The sequence below is a fragment of the Balaenoptera musculus genome, chromosome 11 (assembly GCF_009873245.2).
Source record: "Balaenoptera musculus isolate JJ_BM4_2016_0621 chromosome 11, mBalMus1.pri.v3, whole genome shotgun sequence".
NCBI lineage: Eukaryota > Metazoa > Chordata > Mammalia > Artiodactyla > Balaenopteridae > Balaenoptera > Balaenoptera musculus.
In genome coordinates this window covers 50,590,033-50,612,610 of record NC_045795.1, presented here as the reverse complement: position 1 = coordinate 50,612,610, position 22,578 = coordinate 50,590,033, and the positions used below count along the sequence as shown (strand labels likewise).

General features: G+C 41.8%; 1 protein-coding gene across 1 annotated transcript in view; it reads left to right on the top strand.

Annotated features, from left to right (window-relative positions):
• The window catches only part of GADL1 (glutamate decarboxylase like 1), a 182,415-nt gene that overhangs the window by 17,802 nt on the left and 142,035 nt on the right, over window positions 1-22,578 (top strand). Inside the window, exon 2 of the mRNA XM_036870770.1 lies at window positions 18,899-19,071. Within this exon, the coding sequence (XP_036726665.1) occupies window positions 18,899-19,071 (173 nt within the window). The remainder of the gene's footprint in view (window positions 1-18,898; window positions 19,072-22,578) is intronic.

The window sequence follows — 22,578 nt, the reverse complement described above, 5'->3', positions numbered from 1 at the left end:
TTTTTAAAAATAAAAAAATTTAAAAGTAATTTAAAAAGATAGAAAGAAGAGAGCAACCAAACCAAAAAGCAAATCCACCAATGATAACAAGCACTAAAGCTGTACTAAAAACAAAAAACAAAAGAAACAAGAAAAAAACAAAAAGAAAAAAACAAACAAAAAAATGGACAGACAGAACCCTTGGACAAATGGTAAAAGCAAAGCTATACAGACAAAATCACACAAAGAATCATACACATACACACTCACAAAAAGAGAAAAAGGAAAAAAATATATATTGTTGCTCCCAAAGTCTACCATCTCAATTTTGGGATGATTCGTTGTCTACTCAGGTATTCCACAGATGCAGGGTACATCAAGTTGATTGTGGAGATTTAATCCGCTTCTCCTGAGGCTGCTGGGAGAGATTTCCCTTTATCTTCTTTGTTCGCACAGCTCCTGGGGTTCAGCTTTGGATTTGGCCCCGCCGCTGTGTGTAGGTCGCCTGAGGGCGTCTGTTCTTTGCTCAGACATGATGGGGTTAAAGTAGCAGCTGATAAGGGGGCTCTTGCTCACTCAGGCTGGGGGGAGGGAGAGGTACGGAATACGGGGCGAGCCTGTGGTGGCAGAGGCCAGTGTGAAATTGCAATAGCCTGAGGCACACCGTGTGTTCTCCTGGCGAAGTTGTCCCTGGATCACAGGACCCTGGCAGTGGCAGGCTGCACAGGCTCCCGGGAGGGGAGGTGTGGATAGTGACCTGTGCTCTCACACAGGCTTCTTGGTGGCTGCAGCAGCAGTGTTAGCGTTTCATGCCCGTCTCTGGTGTCCGCGCTGATAGCTGTAGCTCACGCCCTTCTCTAAAGCTCGTTTAGGCGGTGTTCTCTACCTCCTCTCCTCGCACACCCTGAAACAGTAGTCTCTTGCCTCTTAGGAGGGTCCAGACTTTTTCCAGGACTCCCTCCTGGCTAGCTGTGGTACACTAGCCCCCTTCAGGCTGTGTTCATGCAGCCAACCCCAGTCCTCTCCCTGGGGTCTGACCTCTGAAGCCCGAGCCTCAGCTCCCAGGCCCCACCCGCCCCGGCAGGTGAGCAGACAAGCCTCTCATTCTGGTGAGTGCTGGTAGGCACCGATCCTCTGTGAGGGAATCTCTCTGCTTTGCCCTCTGCACCCCTATTGCTGCGCTCTCCTCTGTGGCTCTGAAGCTTCCCCCCTGCCCACCCCCCGTCTCCGCCAGTGCAGGGGCTTCCTAGTGTGTGGAAACTTTTCCTCCTTCACAGCTCCCTCCCAGAGGTGCAGGTCATGTCCCTATTCTTTTGTCTGTTTTTTCTCTTTTCTTTTGCCCTACCCAGGTACGTGAGGAGTTTCTTGCCTTTTGGGAAGTCTGAGGTCTTCTGCCAGCATTCAGTAGGTGTTCTGTAGGAGTTGTTCCACATGTATATGTATTTCTGAGGTATTTGTGGGGAGGAAGTTGATCTCCAGGTCTTACTCTTCCACCATCTTGAAGGTCTCCCCCCAAGTCTTTCACTTTAAATCAAAAGATAGAAATGATTAAGCTTAGGAAGGCATGTCAAAAGCCCAGACAGACTAAAAGCTAGGCCTCTCGTGCCAAACAGTTAGCCAAGTTCTGAATGCAAAGGAAAAGTTCTTGAAGGAAATTAAAAGTGCTACTCAGTGAACACATGGATGACAAGAAAGAGAAACAGCCTTTTTGCTGATATGGAGAAAGTGTTAGTGGACTGGATAGAAGATCAAGCCAGACACAACATTCCCTTAAGCCAAAGCCACATCCAGAGCCAGGCCCTAACTCTCCTTAACTCTAGGAAGGCTGAGAGAGGTAAGGAAGCTGCAGAAGAAAAGTTTGAAGCTCGCACAGGTTGGTTCATGAGGTTTGAGGAAAGAAGTGTCTCCATAACATCAAAGTGCAAAGTGAAGCAGCAAGTACTGATGTAGAAGCTGCAGCAAGTTCTCCTGGAAGTCTAGATAAGATAATTAATAAAAGTGGCTACACTAAGTAACAGATTTTCAATGTAGATCAAGCAGCCTTCTATTGGAAGGACTTTCATAGCTAGAGGCGAAAAGTCAATGCCTGACTTCTGAGCTGCAAAGGACAGGCTGACTCTCTTGTTTGGGGCTAATGCAGCTGGTGACTTTACATTGAAACCAATGCTCATTTACCATTTTGAAATTTACCATTTTGAAAAATGGCCCTTAGGAACTATGCAAAATCTACCCTGCCTGTGCTCTATGAATGGAACAGAAAAGCCTGGATGCAGCACATCTGTTGGCAACATGGTTTACTGAATGTTTTAAGCCCATGATTGAGACCTATTGCTCAGAAAAAAAGATTCCTTTCAAAATATTACTGCTCATTGACAAGGCACCTAGTTACCCAAGAGCTTTGATGGAGATGTACAAAGAGATTAACGATGTTTTCATGCCTGCTAACACGACATCCATTCTGCAGCCCCTGGATCAAGGAGTCATTTCAACTTTCAAGTCTTATTATTTAAGAAATACATTTAGTAAGGCTATAGATAGGAATTCCTCTGATGGATCTGGGCAAAGTCAATTAAAAACCTTCTGGAAAGGATTCACCATTCTAGATTCCATGAAGAACATTCATGATTCATGGGAAGAGGTCAAAATATCAACATTAACAGGAGTTTGAAAGAAGTTGATTCTGACCCTCATGGGTGACTTTGAGGGGTTCAAGACTTCAGTGGAGGAAGTCACTGCAGATGTGGTCGAAACAGCAAGAGAACTAGAATTAGAAGTGGAGCCTGAAGATGGAACTGAATTATTGCATCTCATGATAAAACTTGAACAGATGAGGAGTTGCTTCTTATGGCTGAGCAAAGAAAGTGGTTTCTTGAGATGGAATCTACTCCTGGTGAAGATGCTTTGAAGCTTGCTGAAATGACAACAAAGGATTTAGAATAACTTTAGTTGAGGGTTTGAGAGGTTTGACTCCAATTTTGAAAGAAGTTCTGCTGTGGGTCAGATGCTATCAAACAGCACTGCATGCTATAGAGAAATCATTCATGAAAGGAAGAGTCAATTGATGTGGCAAACTTCACTGCTGTCTTGTTTGAAGAAACTGCCGCAGCCTCCCCAACCTTCAGCAGCCACCGCCCTGATCAGTCAGCAGCATCAACATCCAGGCAAGACCCTCCACCAGCAAAAAGATTAGGACTCACTGAAGGCTCAGGTGATGGTTAGCATTTTTTAGCAATAAAGTATTTTTAGTTAAGTGGGTTTTTGTTTGTTTGTTTTAGAGATAATGCTATTGCACACTTAACTGTAGCTGTAGCACTGACAGATCTTAAATTTTCACACTTCATTTGTTGCCTCAAATATATTGCTAAATCCTCCCTTTGTTTAGAGTATAGGGTAAACATGACTTTTATACACACTGGGAAACCAAAAAATTCACATGACTCGCTTTATTTGATATTCGCTTCATTGTGGTTGTCTGGAACTGAACCAGCAATATCTCCAAGGTATGTCAGTACTATATTTTCTCAGTATACCTGAGGGTCATACATGTAACTGTGCTACAAATAGCCTTGAAACAAATGAAATTGGCTGCTTTAGTGACTGCCCTTGACACTGGCACTGTCTTGGGGGAGTGCAGTTGCCAAAGAAAAATGTGTGTAAAGCTGGATCTCAGGTCTGCTGATGAAGTGTCCCATGGCAAGAGGCTTAGTAGATAAGTTCTCCACTTCTTAAAGAAGGGAAAGTAATGGCTGCCAAAAGTCAATCAGTCATATTGTAATTTGAAGCCAAAGTGTTCCTTCATTCATTCATGCCTAGGAGCTCTGTTTAAGCAAAACAGTATAGAGAGGCTTTTGAGATAAAACAGGCTCACCTGCTTATCATCTCCATCAGTTCCTCCCCTGAGCCACTACCATGGAGGTCCTGAAACATTATAGGAATTGACAGTTCTGCAGAGCATTGATGAGGATTGCTTTTAGAAATGCTGGAATGTGATTTATGTTAATTACATGAATAGGAATTTAATTGAAAAAAGGGCTTTAGCCATAGAATCACTGACTAGGGTGGCAAGTCATCTTGTAGAGCACCATTTAACTGAGAGCATCATTTAACCAGAGAGGTTAAAGTACTACTTGGCAGCCACAGAACTATATAAAGCCAGACTTGGGGCAAGAACTCCTACCCCATTCCAAATTCCAGAGTGTTCTTTCTGTGCATATTGTCAGAGCAGATAATTAAATGTAAGAAATCAACTCTGCAAAATACTGATTAAATTAGAGTTGGATTTATATTTGTTTCCACCAGCATCTGCCAAGTCTTCGTGCAGTGCTAAGAATTTCAGCATCCAAGAGCTTCTTAGTGGGAAATATTGCAGAGCAACTATCTAAATTACTTGAGGTCAGCAAGCCGTTGTTAAATATTAAAATCTGTTTTGGTGATTTAGCTGTAGCATTGACAAATCTTAAATTCCCACACTCAATTTTTTGCCTCTTAAATGTATTGCTAAATCTTCCCTTTGTTTAAGTTTCCTAGCTGATAAGCCTATTCCCAATTCAGCACTCTGGATGCTGTGTTGTTTGATCTTCTAATACTTTGTATCGACTTACAAAATCAATAGAGACTTAGTTGGTATTTTATGACATATCTGTTCTTTCAGATGCTATGTGGGCCAAAAAATACATCCAGGGAACATATTTTCCTCATATGCATTTTCCTTATGGTATATTCTGCTATGCTATCCGCTCAGTTTTATTTCAGTACCTAATTTGTATGAAGCAGTGATAGAGGAGAAAGAAAATCTATGAAAAATTGAATTTCCTAATATTTGTCCATGGCCTTATTTTTCAAGTTGATGGCACAACAAAAGAGAATTTTAGGAAGTAATTGTGGAACATACATATGATGACACTTTTGCCCAGAAGTGTTCAATACAATATGTCAGCTTAGCAGTTAATTGTTCTTTTATTGTTTCACCTGTGTTAGTCCAACCTCCTTGGCGAGAGTGGCTGCATGGTTTAGTGGAAAGAAAAGAGACATTGCAATCAATCATAGTTTAAATATCAGCTCTGCTATTTGCCCTGCCAGCTATGTGACCTGCATAAAGTTAATTAAACTCTTGGATCCATATTTCCATATTTTTAGAATTGGGTGTTATACTTGCCTCATAAGGTGCTATGAAGATTCATATAAAGACATGTAACATAAGTACCTAGTACAGTGTTTGTCTGGTCCACAGACGTTCAAAAGACAGTAGTCATTTGTTTTGATTTGGATTTTCCAGAAGCAGTCAAGGATTGGAGCATAAGTAGTACCTTTGGAAGGTGGTCCCAGGGAGGCCAACAGAGAATACCTTATAAAGCAAGTTATCACTGAGGGTAACTACAGCTTACTTCCACTGGGTAACTAGGAGTGTTAGTGAAGAATACACCTCTCAGAGTTATCCCATATGAAGGACAAGAGAGCTGGATGTTTACACATTAATTTTTATCGCTTGTTGATTGAGGGATGCTGATATGGGTATTAATTTTTCAGAGCTTCTGATTTGCTATGTGAGTGGGCAGAATAGAAAGGCCACAGGCAAAGAGATGAAAGTGCTAGCACTTGGAAATCAGGTAGCATGCACATGGATGAGACACCCGAAGAATCACCTTACCCAACTTTTGTTAACTATGATTACATTTCCTTATTGAAGACCTTTTTTGTTTTCCTAGATCCCTCTACCATGGTGGGCAGAAGCTACTTCATACCAGCTCATGAGAGTGTCAGCTTTTCAGAAATGTTGTAAGCCAATTTGTAAACTATTGGTACCTTGAAATTAGCTTGATGGGAATACCATACCATTGGAATAGATCTATCAGGATCCATTTTTCTTCAGAAACAATTTTAGCAGCACACCACTGTTCCCATCCCTTTTCTCCCAGTAGATGGAGAATAGGAATTACATGCATAGGCTTGGGAATCAGATAAATCTGAGGTCAAATCTGAGCTCTGACATATTTTAGCTGTGAAGTCATGGGAAAGTGTCCTAACTTCTCTGAGCCTCAGTGTCCTTGTCTGTAAAATGGGGATGTCTATAACTTGTACAGCTGTGATGAAGATTAAATGCAGTAACAGGTTGTATGTAAGATGCATTGTGGAATAAGGACTTTATTATTGGAATTAAACCTTACACAAATGTAGGAGGAGCTGTGAAAGGAAAATTCTACAAGGGGAAGTTGGAAGTTACAGAAAAGTCACTAACCAGCCTTCCTGAAGCACCGTCAAGAATGGACAGGTCAGAGTTTGTGTGGGAATCCATGAATGCTGGCATACACAGTTGCCAAAGAGTGACTGTCAAAGGAGCTGGAGAAAGAAAGTTGTTTCTCTGTGTAGTTGCCATCTCGGGGGAACAAGAACCAAGCGTCCAGATGAGAGAAGAAGAGAGTGAGGCCAAGCTCACTGCTGCATGTCTGCAACTACCCATCATTGTACGCGACCTCAAAGAATATCAGAGAGGCTGGGGTGTTTCTTCGCTTCTGCCAGAGTGCAGAGCCAAGAGCCACAAAGAATAACGGGTTAGGAAACCATCCCAGAGGGCAGAATCAGATCACATTCAATATATGCAATATATGCCTTGCTAGATTTCAGAACTGCTACGGGTCAGTGCCTGGCCCTGGGCCTTTCATTCTTTCCTGGGTGTGTCTGTGGCAGTTATCCTGTTCTTCTCACTATTTGTGCGTGATGTCTGATAACTTATGTTTTAGTTTATGGGTCCCTGGATCAAGAGCAGCTGCAGTTTAACAGCCTTGTCTGTCTGTAGACTTGATACAACTCATGAGATCCCAGAGTTGAAGTCTGTTTCTATAATGAGATAAGATTTGGGTTGGTCCTGGGATGGAAATGAGCGTATTTTGTAGATGGGAGGAATATGAATAATTTGTGGTCAAGGGGTAGACTCTGATGGGTTGCAAAGATGGCTTCAAATTCCTTTCTTCCTAGAATGCATACACTTGGCAATGTGATGTTGCCTTCTGTCACCAAGAGGTGAGCTTTTTCCTGTATCTTTGAGTACAATTTTCCTCGTGACTTGCTTTCACCAACAGAGTGTGTCAAAAATAACAAAAGAAAAAAAAAGTTGTGTGACATCCAATCTGAGATCTCAAGAAGCTTGTCAGCTTTTTCCTTCACTGTTTTCAGACCTGCCATCACCTTCTGAGGAAGACCCAACAAATCTCTTGGATAATGAAAGCCCACAAGGAGAGAGAGGTCCAGCTAGCTCAGTCTTCCCAGCTCTGAACTCGGCTCCAAGCCAACATACAAGTTGCTGCAGGTGTGTGAGTTAGCACAGGGAAGACCAGAAAAACTACCCAGACCCAGCCAAGCCACAGGATCACAGGAAATAATACATCCTTGTTGACTTAATCCACTAAGTTTTTGGGTCATTTGTTACACAACTATAGATAACTTACACACCCTCCCAATAAATTATTTTTCTGCTTAACTTAACTAGAGTGGGTTTTAGTTGTTCGTATCTTCACAGGGTTGTTGTGTAGGATAAATGTGCTGCTGTTTGTAAAGGACTTATCAAAACCTGGCACATAGAAGGGCTGAATAAATAGTAGCTATTATTATGTGAAATAAGGTCTAAATACTTATGAGAGGTGTAGTGTGGACAGCCCTTAGAGGATCCAATAGACTTATAGAAGGGGATATGTAAACATCAAACAGTCTGTGTGCCACTGAATCACAGTTCTCTCAAATTCAAAATGAGGACATTTCCCAAATTATCTGTAAGTGCTTTTCAAGCTCTAAGATCCCATGATCCTACACAAAATTGGCCAAAAACCCACCTTGGCACATATTCTAGATGGCTCTAAACTCATGCCTCATTGGGTCTCAGCTGTAGACTAGCCCAGGCCAATGCCTTTATGGTCTTTTATGCAGTGTTCTGTGAGTGCCTCACTTAACAACATAAGAGTAGCAATGAGATGTGTGGGCATCCCCCAGAGCTGCCACGTTTGCCATTTCAGGGGCACCATCTATAATGTAGTTTACGTGACTGTGTTGGCTCCCAGGTAGGTTAAAATTTTGGAATATTTGCTCTGATTTTATATGGAGGTGAGGCTGATTCTGTGTAGCATAAAGGATGAGGAGAAAGATGCTGGTGGTTGCCTCACCCTCTTCTCTACTGAGCAATTCATCTCTGAACCCAAATTTGCATACCCCATTTAGCAATGCATTTGCCCTGCAAGTAAGAGTCCTCCCTCCTTAGAAGGCAGTTTAGACTATCTATTTTCACTTAAAGATGCTTCTTGGAGAGGTCTTATTGCCATCCCAAGCAGCTTCTCGGTATATTCTTTCCAGTCTCATGTAATACACTCCATAAAGAGGTTTTGGTAAGTGATGTTCTCTGCATTTGAGGGTGGCCACGTGTGAATGTCATAGCACGTGTGTTGAAATACTGAGCTGAGAGTAATTGCCCACTACTGACCTAGAAGATGACCTTCCAAAAGCCTAGGCTAGGAGGCAGTTCCCTGGGCACAAATGAGCATCACATCAGAGTTAATCAATGGATCATGCAAATGAGGTACCCATTTATAGCATGTATATAAATTTTCACTTAAATTGCAGGTTAAGTGGAATCATTTAAAATCCTGCAGTCAACACTTGAGCAAATTGGTTTTAAAACTATATATTACATTGCAGCACATTGCAATTTAATACATAGTTCCCAGATAATTGCTTATTGCTTTAGGAGTATAAAATATGTGTCCAAATAGTTTAGAGTGGTTGATAAGACATGAGAAACAATATCTCTTTATTCACCTTTTTTTGGAAAAAGGTAGAATATAGTCATTACAAACATGATGTCCGAACTCAGGCTGCCTGGCTTTGAATTCTGGCTCTGTCACTTATAATTCTCTTCATCTCTCTGGCCTCAGTTTTCCTATCTGTAAAATTGAGTTAATGAAGATAATTATTATCAGAATTAAATGAAGTAACACATATAAGGTACCTAGCTCAGTACCTGATCCATTGCAAGTATCCAATAAATGTTAGCTATTGTTATTTTCTAAATGCAATTATATTTTTGTTCCCTTTCTGCCATACTACTACTAGAAAAGCTACTAGAAAAGATAAAATCACACAGGTGGCTGGAATTGTATTTCTTTTTGGCGGGGCTGTTCTAGACTCTTTTTTGCTAAGACAGTGCTCTACCCACTGGCCACAAACATCCTGACTTGTACATAAGTGGAATATTTTTAAAAAGAGAAAAAATGCAATATTTATTTTTTGACAGTAACTGGATGACCTCTAAGTTTTGGAGAACAATAAAAATAGGTGGGAAACTCTGAAGGTACAGAGAATATACTTATTAAGCTGTGTGTAGTTGGCTTTAACTTTCCTTAGTTGGGAATTTCTACAGAAGTCAAGTTGTTCAGAATATTAGTTACGGTTCTCTGTTTTCACAGAACACAGAATGACTCTTGCTCACTAGAAGGGGGAGTTGACTGGAAGGATTTGGGAGAACTCACAGAATTGGAGAGAGAGCTAAATAATGAGGCCTTGGAAAAGACAGGAGCCAAGGCAACTCTGGAGATCTGGAATACTTGAGACTTGGAGATACCATGAAAGGGGAACACCTTAACTGACAGTGCTTCCGAGACTGTGTCCTGGGGGGAAGACTGGTTCCAGTTGGGATGCCGATTAGGCCAAAAATTCCCCAAGCAAGCAAGCAAACTCAAAATGGACGTTCTCCCTACTCAGCCTCAAATCTCAGAAAACACAGGAGTCACTGATAAAGCAACAAGTCAAATGTAATGTTTCACAACTATATGTATGCAAGAAACTAGATGAAGAGTCAGAGAGGGTACAGAGCCAAGATGGCAGAGGGGGAAGTGCCAGCAGAAATGGTGACCCTGGGGGGCAGTGGCCAGTGAAGGAGGGGGCAGACGTGGTGAGAGCAGCTCCTGGGGAGCACGGTGCTGATAAGCCAGATGAAAGGACATCATCCATAGCCACGTTCTCCAGCCCGGGCTGAAATTTACTATATGCGTATGCCAGTCCAGTTTTCTCATAGAGCCTGGCTGCATTCAAGTCCCTGTAAGCTGAAGTAGTACCCATCAGTTCATAAGGTGTAGAGGGGGGATGATGGCTGGGGGTGATTTCACGGGCTGGCCATCAATATGACAAGCTAAGACTTACAATACCAGCATGTAGATCTTGTCAAGTAATGTTTACTCAAGCCATAGGAGTAGATGTCTCGGGGAATCCTACTCTCCTGAAAACATCAGAAGGTTACCCAATTTCTGGCCTGGTGCCCAGTGAAAGGAAAACATTTTTGAAATTAAAAATAAATAAATAGGGTATATGGTGACCATGCACTTATTGGCCATTGGCAGGGCACTGACAACTATATTAAGGAGCTGTTTCAGAGACTCCCTTCTAAGAAGCTTGTCCTCTCAGAGAATGGATGGTGTTGATGGACCCAGCTCTTTTGTTAAAGGGCATGCCTTGGCGCTTCCACAGAATCGGAGTCCTTTGACTGACATCCCAGATGCTAACACAACAGGGTCTCATAAAATAAAACCCAGGGTAATGAGAACATGTCACCAAAATGTTCTGTGTTCATCCACGCTTTGCAAGAGAGGAGCTGATGTATGGATACACAAAATTACCTTTTCCTATCTTATTCTTTCACCTTTCATCCAAAGATCATTTTAGAACATAGACTTACTGGAAGATAGAACACTATACTATCCATGTACAGTTGCTGGGCTCATTAGAAAGACACGGGATTCCTGACAAGTTTGCAGTAATAATATTGTAGGTGAGACGTCAAAATCAATATAACCCCCCATCCTGTCTATTATCTAGTCCATGTCCTCCCTCTCCCTGGCCTGGATTATTGCCATCATGTCTCCCCAACTTGAACTCTTGATTTCCCACCTAAACTCGACACTGGTACCCACTTTATCTTTCTAAAGCACTCTTCTTATCAGAAGTTCTCAATGGCTCCCTATTGCCTACCAAGTAACATACACATTCCTCAGTCTCCAGTGAGGTTCCTGCAAGATCAGTGCCCATGTCACCTCTCAGCAGTCAGTCACTTCTCCCATTTACAGACCCTGCCCCTTGGACAAACAGAAGTACTTAAGGTTTCCTGGACACACACACACGCATTTTTTTGCCTAGTTCAGTTTCCTTTTTGGTTATGAATGTCCTTGCCATAATCTTTGTTTCTACCCCATCATAACCAATTTCTACAAATCAGTCAAAAATCGTGATTCTCCATCCCCACCTTACCACACATTGACCCAACTGCCCTTTTCCAGTGGTCCCTGTATCAGCATAAGGCCCTGTCATCTAAGAGTCTTTTGTTTTCTTGACCCCCTGCACCCACTTCATCAGCAAGTCCTCTAGGCTTTACCACCAAAATTTCCCAGATTGCAATGCTTTTCCTACATCTTCTGGATCAAAGCCACCATTCTCTGTTGCCCGGACTTCTATAGTAGCCTCCTAAGTAATCTCCCTGTTTCCACATCTGCCCTCAGACAGTCTATCCTCTACAAGGTACCAGAGAAATCTGTTAGAAATGTAAACCAGATCATGTTACTCCTTTGTTTAAAACCTTTAAGTGGCTTCCTGTTGCTTTTAGAATAAAACACCTTACCTAACCTGCTCCCCGTCTGTCTTTCCAAAGCTCACTCTATTCCTCCTTCCCCTTGTCCTCACACTGGACTACACTGATGTCTTTCTATTCCTTTAAAAGGACAATTTATAGATTATTTGCATTTTTTGTTCCTTTCTGGACTATTCTCTTTTCATGTCTTTTTACATCTGGAACCTTCTCCTCATTTGCATCTCAATTCAAATGTTTCTTCTTCAGAAATACTTTCCCCTGATCAGATCTGAAATACCTCCTTATCTTCATCCTATCAAGTCATTCAGGTAATTTCCTTTAGAGCATTTATTAGAGTCTGCAGTTATTTTAATTATTTATCTGTTTGCCTTTTTATTAACTATCTCTCCCATCCATCCCAAGTCAATGTAAATTTGTGTCTTCTTGTTCATGGCTCGGCTTCCAATGCCTCACACAGTGTTCTGAACATAACAGGTGCTAAGTAAATATTTGCTGAATGGTTGAATGAAGGACCATCTTAAATATCATCTAAGAGGACTTTCTGCTTCTCACAGTCAGAAGCCCTCCTCTGGAATTTCAGTGTGTGCTTTGTCTGACCTCAAGTATCATGCTTTATACCGTCTGGATGGGATTCTAGGTATTCATAAACGTGTCTAATTTTCCTTATTGGACTTTGAGGTCACTGTCTGTGTGTCTGATCCATCTTTGGGTCTCCCACAGTGCCTACCCCAGTGTCTTATGCATAGCAGGTATTCAGTAAATATTTTGGGAAGTATAAATGAAAGAAGTATTAACTCACTGTGTATTTCAACTAAAGAGAGTTTAACCCCAAAAATGAGATTGAGTGATTTAATTTTTTTTTTTTTTTTTTTTTTTTTTTTGCCTTTCGGTGCCCTTCTCTAGCTGACTAAAGTTGTGAGCATAGTTTTGCCATTTTCTCCTGTGACTTCATATTTGGGGGCTGTACTGTGGACATCGTTTGGTCTCTAAGTCAGGTCTATGATTCTACCAATCACAGAGCTAGATTCAGACACTCAGTCCCTGTACTTGTTGCTACTACCCACACCTTCAGAGCTTCTGTGGCCACTGCTTTGTATTATTGTTATTTCTTAATATTTGTTTATTTCCTATAGTCTTCTTCCTTGGAGACTGCTCGTAGTTACCCTGGCACTGGCGTGTTGTTTCTAAGACAACAAAAATCACTTAAAATGGATGTGAAATTCAAAAGAGATGCAAACAATATATAAGTCTTACAGGACCAGGTACATTGACTAAATTAGGTGTCCACTTTTTTGAGCTTAGAAGAGACACCTGACTTGGAAAACTCCAGAACAGAGGAATGTCTCTTCAACTTTTGTTCAGCTCTATTTTTCTTCTCCCTGGCCCCCTGGATATTGTCTTTCAAGACTTTTAGCAACTTGACAGCAGAGATTCTGTGTTTTTTAATTTCTGTATTCCCAGACACCAGGCTGGTGCTTGGTACACAGTAGGCCCTTATTAATTTATTAATTAATACTATCCTCTTTTCCCAGGTTTTGCTTCTCATTCCTATCTTGGACTGGCCTACTGGGCTCTCCAGGTCCTGCCCCTCAGCTCTCCCTGGGGCCCCAATATCTTTGGCACAAGTTTTCTGAAGAGTTCCTTGGCCTCCCCACCAGATGCCTGGATTCACTTTTGATCCATTGTTCCTCTTTCCATCCTTCGGAAGCAAGAGTTATTTTCCTAGTGCTGTTTTGCTCTTAACAATTAAAGAATCTCATATTGGAAGCTTGGCTCTTATTGGCAGACCTTCTGACAAAGACCTAAGGCTATTGATTCTAAACTTTACCTGGGCCAGCAGTGTAACGTGGGTGCTAGAAGAGAGTTCATGTAAACTTAGCCACAGTAAAGGTCCCCATTCACCGTGTCCTGTACTCTACTCCTCCTGGCAGTTGGCTCTGCAGCTTGCACGTATGGCCACATTCAACCCTCCCAATGACTCAGTGCAATAGGCATGGCTATTTTCTCTGTTGGCCAGATAAGAAATCTGGATCACATGGAAGTTAAGTGACATGGGTAAAATCACAGCAACACGGTTAGAATTGGGGCCAGGATCTGCCTGGTTTCAAAGCTTAAGCTTTGGAATCAACTAGGATGCTAATAGAAGCCTTACTAATGGAATCATGATGACCAAAGAAGGGGAAATACCAATTCACTGTATTTTGAGTTGGTGAGACCACACCTGGGGTATGCCTCATTTTGTAAGATAGAAATAAACTGACCCAGACTAACAACCATGGTCTCTCAGATCCATGGAAGAAACTGGAACAGTTTTAACTGGCAAAATAAGAGATTTAGATGAGAGTTGATAAAGGTCTTCACGTGTTTGGATTAGAGTCCCATGGAAGAGAAATTAGACTCGCTTTTTCTACCCATCTAGTGTAAAAGCCTGAAGAAATGACACAAATGCATATTGAGTCACTGTAGGAGAAGCTTTGTGACCACTCCCAGCTGTTTGTCCTGGACTTGCTACTTTAAGATGAGGTTTTAAAATTATAACTTTGTGATGAGGTTTTAAAATTATTATTATTATTTCTTACTGCAGATATTTAAAGAGAAGACAGGTCTTCCAATTCAGAAGTCTTCTCTGATACCTCAACTTCTCCTATAACCCTAAGCCTTAACCCTAACTGTCTACATTGCTTACATTCAAAACATTTTATTGGTATCCTTCTCATGGCACTTGACACCCTTTATCTTCTATTGCATTATTCAAACTCTGAGGCTCTCAATTACCGAGGACAGGAACTGAGTCTAATTCATCTTGCTGTCATTACTAACTCCCTAACACTGCCTTGCAAACTGTAGATGCCCATAGAGCAGTATCTCATTGCTCCTTTGTAGAACTTCAATATATTATATTATTTACCCCAGTTTCACTACTTACCAGCTCTGTGACCCTGGGCAAGCCAATTAAACCCTCTGTGTCTCAGCTTCCTCAACTATAAAACTGAGTAACTAACTGGAAATTTTGTGACAATTAAATTTGCTAAATCTATAAAATTTTTAGAACAGAGCCTACCCTACATGTCTTTTATTCTTGTAAATTTTCAGCACCTAACTCCCCAAAGAGACTTTGAGATCCTCAAGGAGATGATCCAATTCCTGTCTTTAGCCCCCACCTACTGTGTGGCACATGGTAGGTGAATAACACATGTTTGTTGAAATGAAAACATAATTATTAAAGGATAAGAGGGAAGCCAGGCAAACAAAGATGTTAAGATTCTGGGAGCATCTTAGAGGTCAACCAGAACAGTGGCTCCTAAACCCACCTGCAATGTTAGTATATTTCAGTATTGTTAGTGTAAGTGAGCGTGCAGCCAGCCCAGCACTTTCCTCGGGTTATCTCCTATTTTATAGATGAGGAAACTGAAGCACAGAGAGGATGTATTATTCCAGGATCAAAGAACCTGAGAGGCTAGAACTCAGATCTCCTGTTGTATCAGCCACTGGGTTGGGGAGGGGATTTGGGGGACTGTATGAAAGGGTTAGATAAGATGACGTCCAAGATAACAATACATTCAGCCAGTCAGTCCTCAGAGAGTTGCTGAGTGCCTACGAATGCCAACGGCTGAACGGTTTTCTGGGATGTCCAGAAAATTGAAGCATGGATCCCTTCTGTAGGCGTTTACAATCTGGTGCAAGAAATAAAACATCTACACAGATAACCACAGTGCAAGGTGGAAAGTGACAAGGTGGGAAGTCTGGACAGCTGCCCACCCCATGTGGGCTGAATTGCTTGGCTGTTGCCAGAAGTTCAACTCTCTTCATACGGACAATCCCTTCCCACTGAGCCTTCATCTTCCCATTCTTCCAGGGGGTAACTCATCAGCCACTTTAGAGTTCATTACCGTGGGCATCTGATTACTCTGAGATCTCCCTTTCTAATGTCATTGCTTACTGTCACATGTAATTTACTCCTGTCTGTTTATGTATTTAATAAATAGTCTTGACTGTCTACTACTATTAACTTACACTTACTGAGTTAGCTTAATATTTCTAACATTTATTGAGTGCCCACTACACACCAGACACTGTTTTAGGTCTTCGTCTATATTAATTCATTTACTTCTATGTCAACGAAAGAGGCCACGACTGAATCTCTGAAACAATATTTGAAGCTGAATTTATTGTTTGTTCAGCAAGGCAGAGCTGTGCATCTCTTTAAGCAAAACAGAAGTTGAGCTTATATAGATAGGGGTTTGGAAAGTATGGAGTTGAGGAATTGGTGGAAACTCAGAAGTCGGAGTGTTTCAGGATTAACTGGCTTCCACGTTTGGAATTGTGGTTCCTGGAATGAGATTTGTTATGGACTGACTTTCAGAAGTCAAATGACTACAAAAAAGGGAAGGAGGGAAAAGAGAGAGTGGCCTTGGTGAAAAGAACGGCTCAGGGAGGAAAGTGAGAGCCTCTCACCAACTGTTTCTTTTGATAACCCAGACTGCAAACTCAGTTTTGCCTTGTTGACCCTGTTCTCCAGGTCCTTCTTGTAGCCCCTGCTGCCCCTTCTCTAGCTCATGGATGGAGTTCCATGTCTGCCCTATTCCTACGAAAGGTGTTTCCTCCTCGGTTAGGGCTGGCAACCTGCGATGGCTCCTCAGAGGAAGGGACATGATCACTGGATGGTGGAGGGAACCAGGGTCCCGGGCTTTTTAAATTTAATAGCCAACAAATGTTTATGGAACTCCTACAAACTGCCAGGCACATTCTGGGTGCTGTGGAACAGACACAAGCTCATGTTCCCATAGAGCGAAACCTCTGTTGCAGAGACAATATTTAAACAAGTAAATTAATAAGAATTGTATGTCACTGCTCTTGAGTCAAATAAAGCAGAGAAAGAAGGTGGGGGAGGGAAGTGGTGCAGTGTGAAATGGGGTCGTCGGGGACACCTCGCTGAGAAGCTGGTGTTTAAGGAAAGAGTCGAGGAAGAGTGAAGAGGAGAAAGTGGGTGAAACGTGGTGAGCTTTGAGGGCAGGAATAAGAGATGAGGTTTGAGGTCCAAGAGATAATGGGGGAGGAGTTCATTTAAAGCCTTAGAGGTCATTATTAGGACTCTGACTTTTAATTTGATGAGATAAGGGGTCATTGAATGGTTTGAATAGAGGAGTCATCATGTGATCTGCCATCTTTTCAAAGACACATAGGAGCTACTATGTTGAGAATTGTCTACACGGTACATAGGGCAGGGTGGCAGCTGGGGGTTAGTTGAAAGGCTAACCCAAGTGTTTGATGGTGATAAGGGAGGGGGGAATGAAGAGCAGACAGATTCTGGGTATATTCTTCATGGAACACTCCTCCCATTGAACAATTTCATTATTTACCGCTATCAACTCTAGCAGTTAGATGGGAGGTCCTGGGTGTTCATCCCCAGAAGATCACAGCTTGACTGACTGTTCAATCTCCAGAGGGTCTTTTCCAGTTGGGCAAATGTAGTGGGGAAAGAGGGACATGATCACATCTGGTAATAGAAATAAAACATATCTATCAAGAAAAGACGCATACTCTATACCCAAATCTATTTAGTTTTTTTAAAGTAGTATTTTCTCCTATATAATTGTTTGAATTATGGGGGATTTCTGTAATTGATGGCTGTGGAGAAACAGACAATTTTAATTTCAATTTCTCTGCTATTCTGATTTCAAGTGGGTGTTTGACATTTTTTAGTGTGTTTGTGTGTGTGTGTGTGTGAGAGAGAGAGAGAGAGAGAGAGAGAAACTCTGAGAGGCCTACAGAGTGGTTGCTATTCCCTGGGCAATAAAAACCTGAAATCCTACTAATGAGGTTAGAAAAAAATCAAACTTTTTCTGTGTGCTTAATAATAGCACTGCCCACTTACATAACCAGGGTTCCCTGAATAATTGTCCTCTTTTCCAATTTATTTTTAGGACCTAAAATTTCGGGGGAGGAAAGTGCCTTTAGGTGTAGAGCATTTCCATCCAAAAGCTCAACCATTTGTCCTAAACCATGTTAAATACATCTTTTCAAGTGAAAGATAAGTGAAAGTGTAGGATGGAACTAAAATTCATCGTGGGAGCTCTGGATGGTTTACCCTTGGGTGTGAGGATAAAAAATCGATCCTTTGCTACAGATTCTATCTTTCTCAAATTGGGGAATCTTCTTGTGACATTTTTATCTGTCTTCGTGGACACCATTTGAGTTTTCCAGTCATAGAATTAAAGGGTTTAGAAAACCACGGAATTATACCAAACATTTGACTGTGAGGAGAAGATGGACTCCAGGGCATAATAACTGTTAATACTGTTAGAACCCTCAGTAAGTATAAAAATGTTTGAAATACATACAGACCATCAGCATATTTAAGGTGTATTTACAAAGAATAAGTGAGGTGCTGTGCTAGCTGAGGCGCTGAAAAATACTTTTAAAAATTGTTTCTGTAAATTTCCACAACTCAGTGAACATGTACATTATAAGGAGGAAAGAGATAGTGATTAGAAAAAGAGAACACAATCGAGTCAGAGCTTGAGGCAGATATTGGTTGAATATCTGGATTAAGTTGCCAGAATTATTTTGGAGGAGGGCTATTTTGGGTAAGCAGTAACCTTTATTCTCAGATATAGATTTCCATGTTGACTTTTAACCTTTAGTCACTGAGTGGCAACTGTCCAGTCCTGAAAATGTCCTGCTCCATCCTTCTGCCTAAATTGCAAGTTTGAAAAGTTTAAAGGTGTTAAATATGGGTTTACAGGAATTGTGACACTGCTCAAGTTCTTTTCTCCTTCTCCCAGTAGGAAATGGCCAAGTGGGTTTAACAAGGGGTTTCATAGACAAAGCAGAGGGGCATTTAATCACAGGCTTAAAATGTAAAATTAAGAGAAAAGGCACGTTGACATTACTTCTTCTTCTTTAGGAATGACTTATGAAAAGGAAACGTATGGTCATCCTTAAATTACAAGAGAGTGTGTGCCCATGAAATAGACATGGGCTGGTGTTTACAAAGATCTTTTTGTACATGTGTCTGAAAGATGTTTGTATGAGTGAGTAAAAGGGGTTGAATTTATGTTGCTTGAGCTCCTCCATGCTCCCTGATGCTAAACAAGATGCTGCAGGAATGGAAAATGGAACTTTCTTTCTTTAACTCTGTCATGCCATTGGGCACCATAAGAAGCTGTCAGCTTCAATGCCTCAAATGTATTAAAAGAAGGTATGCCCTTTGAAGGTAGGACGGTGAGCCATTTCCCCTGTGTTTTGTTCTGTGCTCGAATTAGATTATCTCTCAAACACGGTTTGATTGTGTGCTTCCAGGAGATATCGATCCACAAGAGATGGTTTCCAGCAGGAAGAACACTGTTTTCGTGGATGGAGTCATACTGAATGGCCCCACAACAGATGCAAGAGCAGGAGAAAAATTTGTCGAAGAGGCCTGTAGACTAATAATGGAAGAGGTGGTTTTGAAGGCTACAGACATCAATGAGAAGGTAAATATAAAAACCTATAAGGAACCCTAAGAATGGGAAAGATAGGTTTTAACCAAACCTGGATGGCTAGATGTAAGGGAAATGGGAATCATGCTTTCATTTCCTCTATACCTTTGTTTCAAGGGGATTCCCAGATACCAAAGTTTGTATCTACTGCCCACCCCATCCCCGCCTCCAGACCCCCACCCAGTCTCTGTTTTCCTGGGAGGGTTGACTTTTACTTTGCCACCCAGCATGTGTCAGGAAATTGGCTGAGACCCAGAGTTTAACCAGGTAAGGCTGTGAAGCACAAGATGAAGCTTTCTGCCCCAGATAACAATATAGATTATAAACCACCCAATGATCTGATTTCTACACTCTCCAAGGCACACTCTGCTTTCCATTTTCTTGTGCATATTCTTTATGTTACTAGGGAAAACCAAGCAGAAGGTAGAAAAAGTGTGAAAAGTTTAAAAATTTATCTGAGGGTCTTTACCAGAACCTTGTCTGAGCTCAGACTAGAAATCGTGGGTTGTTAAGTCTGACTTCTGACTGGTACCAATGACTGGTTCTAGGTTTCAAATTCAGACTCAAATTCAGATGCAAATTGATATTGGAATTACCACTAATAACATCTATTCTTAACAGTACTTACTACGTGCCAGGTGATATTCTAAGAACTATTCCATACGTATTTGTGTATTTAATCCATGTGTTTGTGTATTTAATCATTTAAGACCCCTAAGATGCAGGTACTATTTATTAACTCCATTTTAGAGACGAGGGAAAAAATGTGGCACAAGAGGTCAAGTACGTTGCCCCAAAGCACATGCTAGCAAGTCTCAGAGCTGGTACTAAACTCCAGGCAGGCTGGCTTCAGAGTCTGTGCTTTTAATGATTCCTCCATACGTTTCTTAAAATCTCAAAATTAACCTCTATCACATTGATCACCTTTCATACTGGAATCAGATTATCAGGAAATGGAGGGAGAGATTTTCATTTCACTTTTATCAGGAGAAATAAATGTCATTTAAAAAAATGATTTTGAATGTGAAGTGGTATTCTGAATTTTTGGTAACATGCATTTGGGAAAACTAATAGGAAAATAGATTGAAATGACCCATGATCTTGGAATGGTTAAATTCAAGGCAAAGTCACTGGAGGTGTTTCCTGATATGTACTTATAATTGCATATTTTCCTGTCTTCTTTGTACTTGGGGAATATTTTGGACCTGCTTTACTTTGGAGTAAACTACTCCCCTGGAACTTTTTTTATATCGGCCTTTATTCAGTCATTAAATATTAACTGAGTGTTAGCTAAGGGTAAAGCATTACATTTGGGCCTGGGGGAATATAAAGAAAAGTAAGATAAAGGTTCAGCTTTGAACAGAATTTTAATCTCATTAGGAGAACAAGTTTTTGTTGGAATAGAGAACAGGGGGTCCCAATAAGAACGTGATAAATGCTGTGTGATTTGGGCAGACTTTGGGGATTTCACTGAGGAGTGGGCACCTTGAACTTTGATGCAGAGTCTGAAGGTGAAGTAAGGTTTTTTTTTTTTTTAAACCTGTGTCCCCTGCATTGGCAGGCAGGTTCTTTTTTTAGAAATTCACGTTCTTTTATTTATTTATTTATTTATTTATGACTGTGTTGAGTCTTCATTTCTGTGCGAGGGCTTTCTCTAGTTGCGGCAAGTGGGGACCACTCTTCATCGCGGTGCGCAGGCCTCTCACCATCGCAGCCTCTCTTGTTGCGGAGCACAGGCTCCAGACGCGCAGGCTCAGTACTTGTGGCTCACGGGCCCAGTTGCTCCGTGGCATGTGGGATCTTCCCAGACTGGGGCTCGAACCCGTGTCCCCTGCATTGGCAGGCAGATTCTCAACCACTGCGCCACCAGGGAAGCCCAATGAAGTAAGGTTTTGATGGACAGAGAGAAGTCAGCACAGGTGTGTTGAGGAAAGCGGGAGGTAAATGATAGAGAGTTGTAATAGGATAAGGTATTTAATACACTAAGAGGACCCTTCACCTAGAAAGAAGGGCTCATACAGGGCACTAATGGGAGGTAGGATGAGAAGGGTATGCGTAAGATCCTAAGTTGTCAATTAAGCCACCCCAAGCCCATTGCAATATAGTAGACGTGCCTCCATATGAAGCTGGATTGAAAGTTATGTTGAGGTTGGGAGAGGGAGGTGAGGATTTTATGCTGCTGACTTAGCCTACTTGGTCAGAGATTCAACAAGTCCCCTTTCAATGGTGACCTGAGGATAGGATGGGTCCCCACACTTAGATGATTATTACTAGTGCCCTCTTTGATAGACACTTTTTCTCAGCCACTTTTTTTGTTTGTTTGTAATTGAGCTGTAATTTACATTCAGTCAAATGTATTCCTTTCGGTGTGCAGTTCTATGAGTTTTGACAAGTCATGTAACCATGAACAGAATTAAGATACAGATTAAGATCCATCACCCCCCCATATTTCCCCGTGCCCCTCCATAGTCAACCTCTCCCCTCACCTCTAGCCCCTGGCAATCACTGATCTGTGGTTTGTTGTTGTTTTTTTTTTGTCCTTGTGGTTTTTGCCTTTTCCGAAGGTAAGGTAGATGGAATCATATCCCAAGTAGCCTTTGGAGTCTTGCTATTTTCTCTCAGCGAAATGTGCTGGAGATTCATCCACGTTACGTGAATCCATAGTCCTTCCTTTTGATGGGCTCAGTCCGTTTGATTTACTTCTGCCCATTATGGTTCTAAGCTGAGAGTTTGATTTCATACCTCTCGCACGACTTGGTATTTCCTCCTCCTTTCTGCAGTCTCCCACATCCTGGTCTTTACTCCCTGGAGGCCCCCCTGTCTCTCTCCTCCCCTCCACAGCGAAACTTTTTAAAGATTGTCAACACTGCCCCCCTCCCTCTACTTCCTCACCTCCTACATCCTCACTTCACGCAATCTGGCCTCCACTCCCACCTCCCTCAGTCAAATGCTCTTGCCAAGAACACCTCCTTGTTCATAAATCCCAGGAGCACTTCTCAGGCTTTGTCTAAGTTGGCTTCTCAGCAGGATTTGACAGTGATGGCCATCTTCTCCTTAAAACATTCTTTTTCCTTGTTTTAGTAGCAGCAGGATTTGACAGTGATGACCGTCTCCTCCTTCAAGCATCCTTCTTCCTTTGTTTAGTAGCACAAAACTCTTCTGGGATTCTCCCTGCCTCCCTGGCTTGTCCTCCACTTCACAACTGAGCTCCTCTCCCTTTGCCCATTTCTTACGCGTTGGCGCCGCCCAGGTGAGACCCTGCGCCTTCCCCTCTTACTGTAGGTTCCCTCTGAGCTGTGTCACCTGTGTCATATTATAATGGATGCCTGGAACTCTGTTCCTGATCTTTTACAAGAGCTTCAGACCAACTGCTACACCCCTTTTGGGTGTCCTGAAGGTGCCTTGGACTAAATATGCCCCAAAATCGTCATCCCCACCCCACCCCATCCACCATCAACCCGTGTGCAAGCTGGAAACCTCAGGATGGCCTTTGGCTCATTG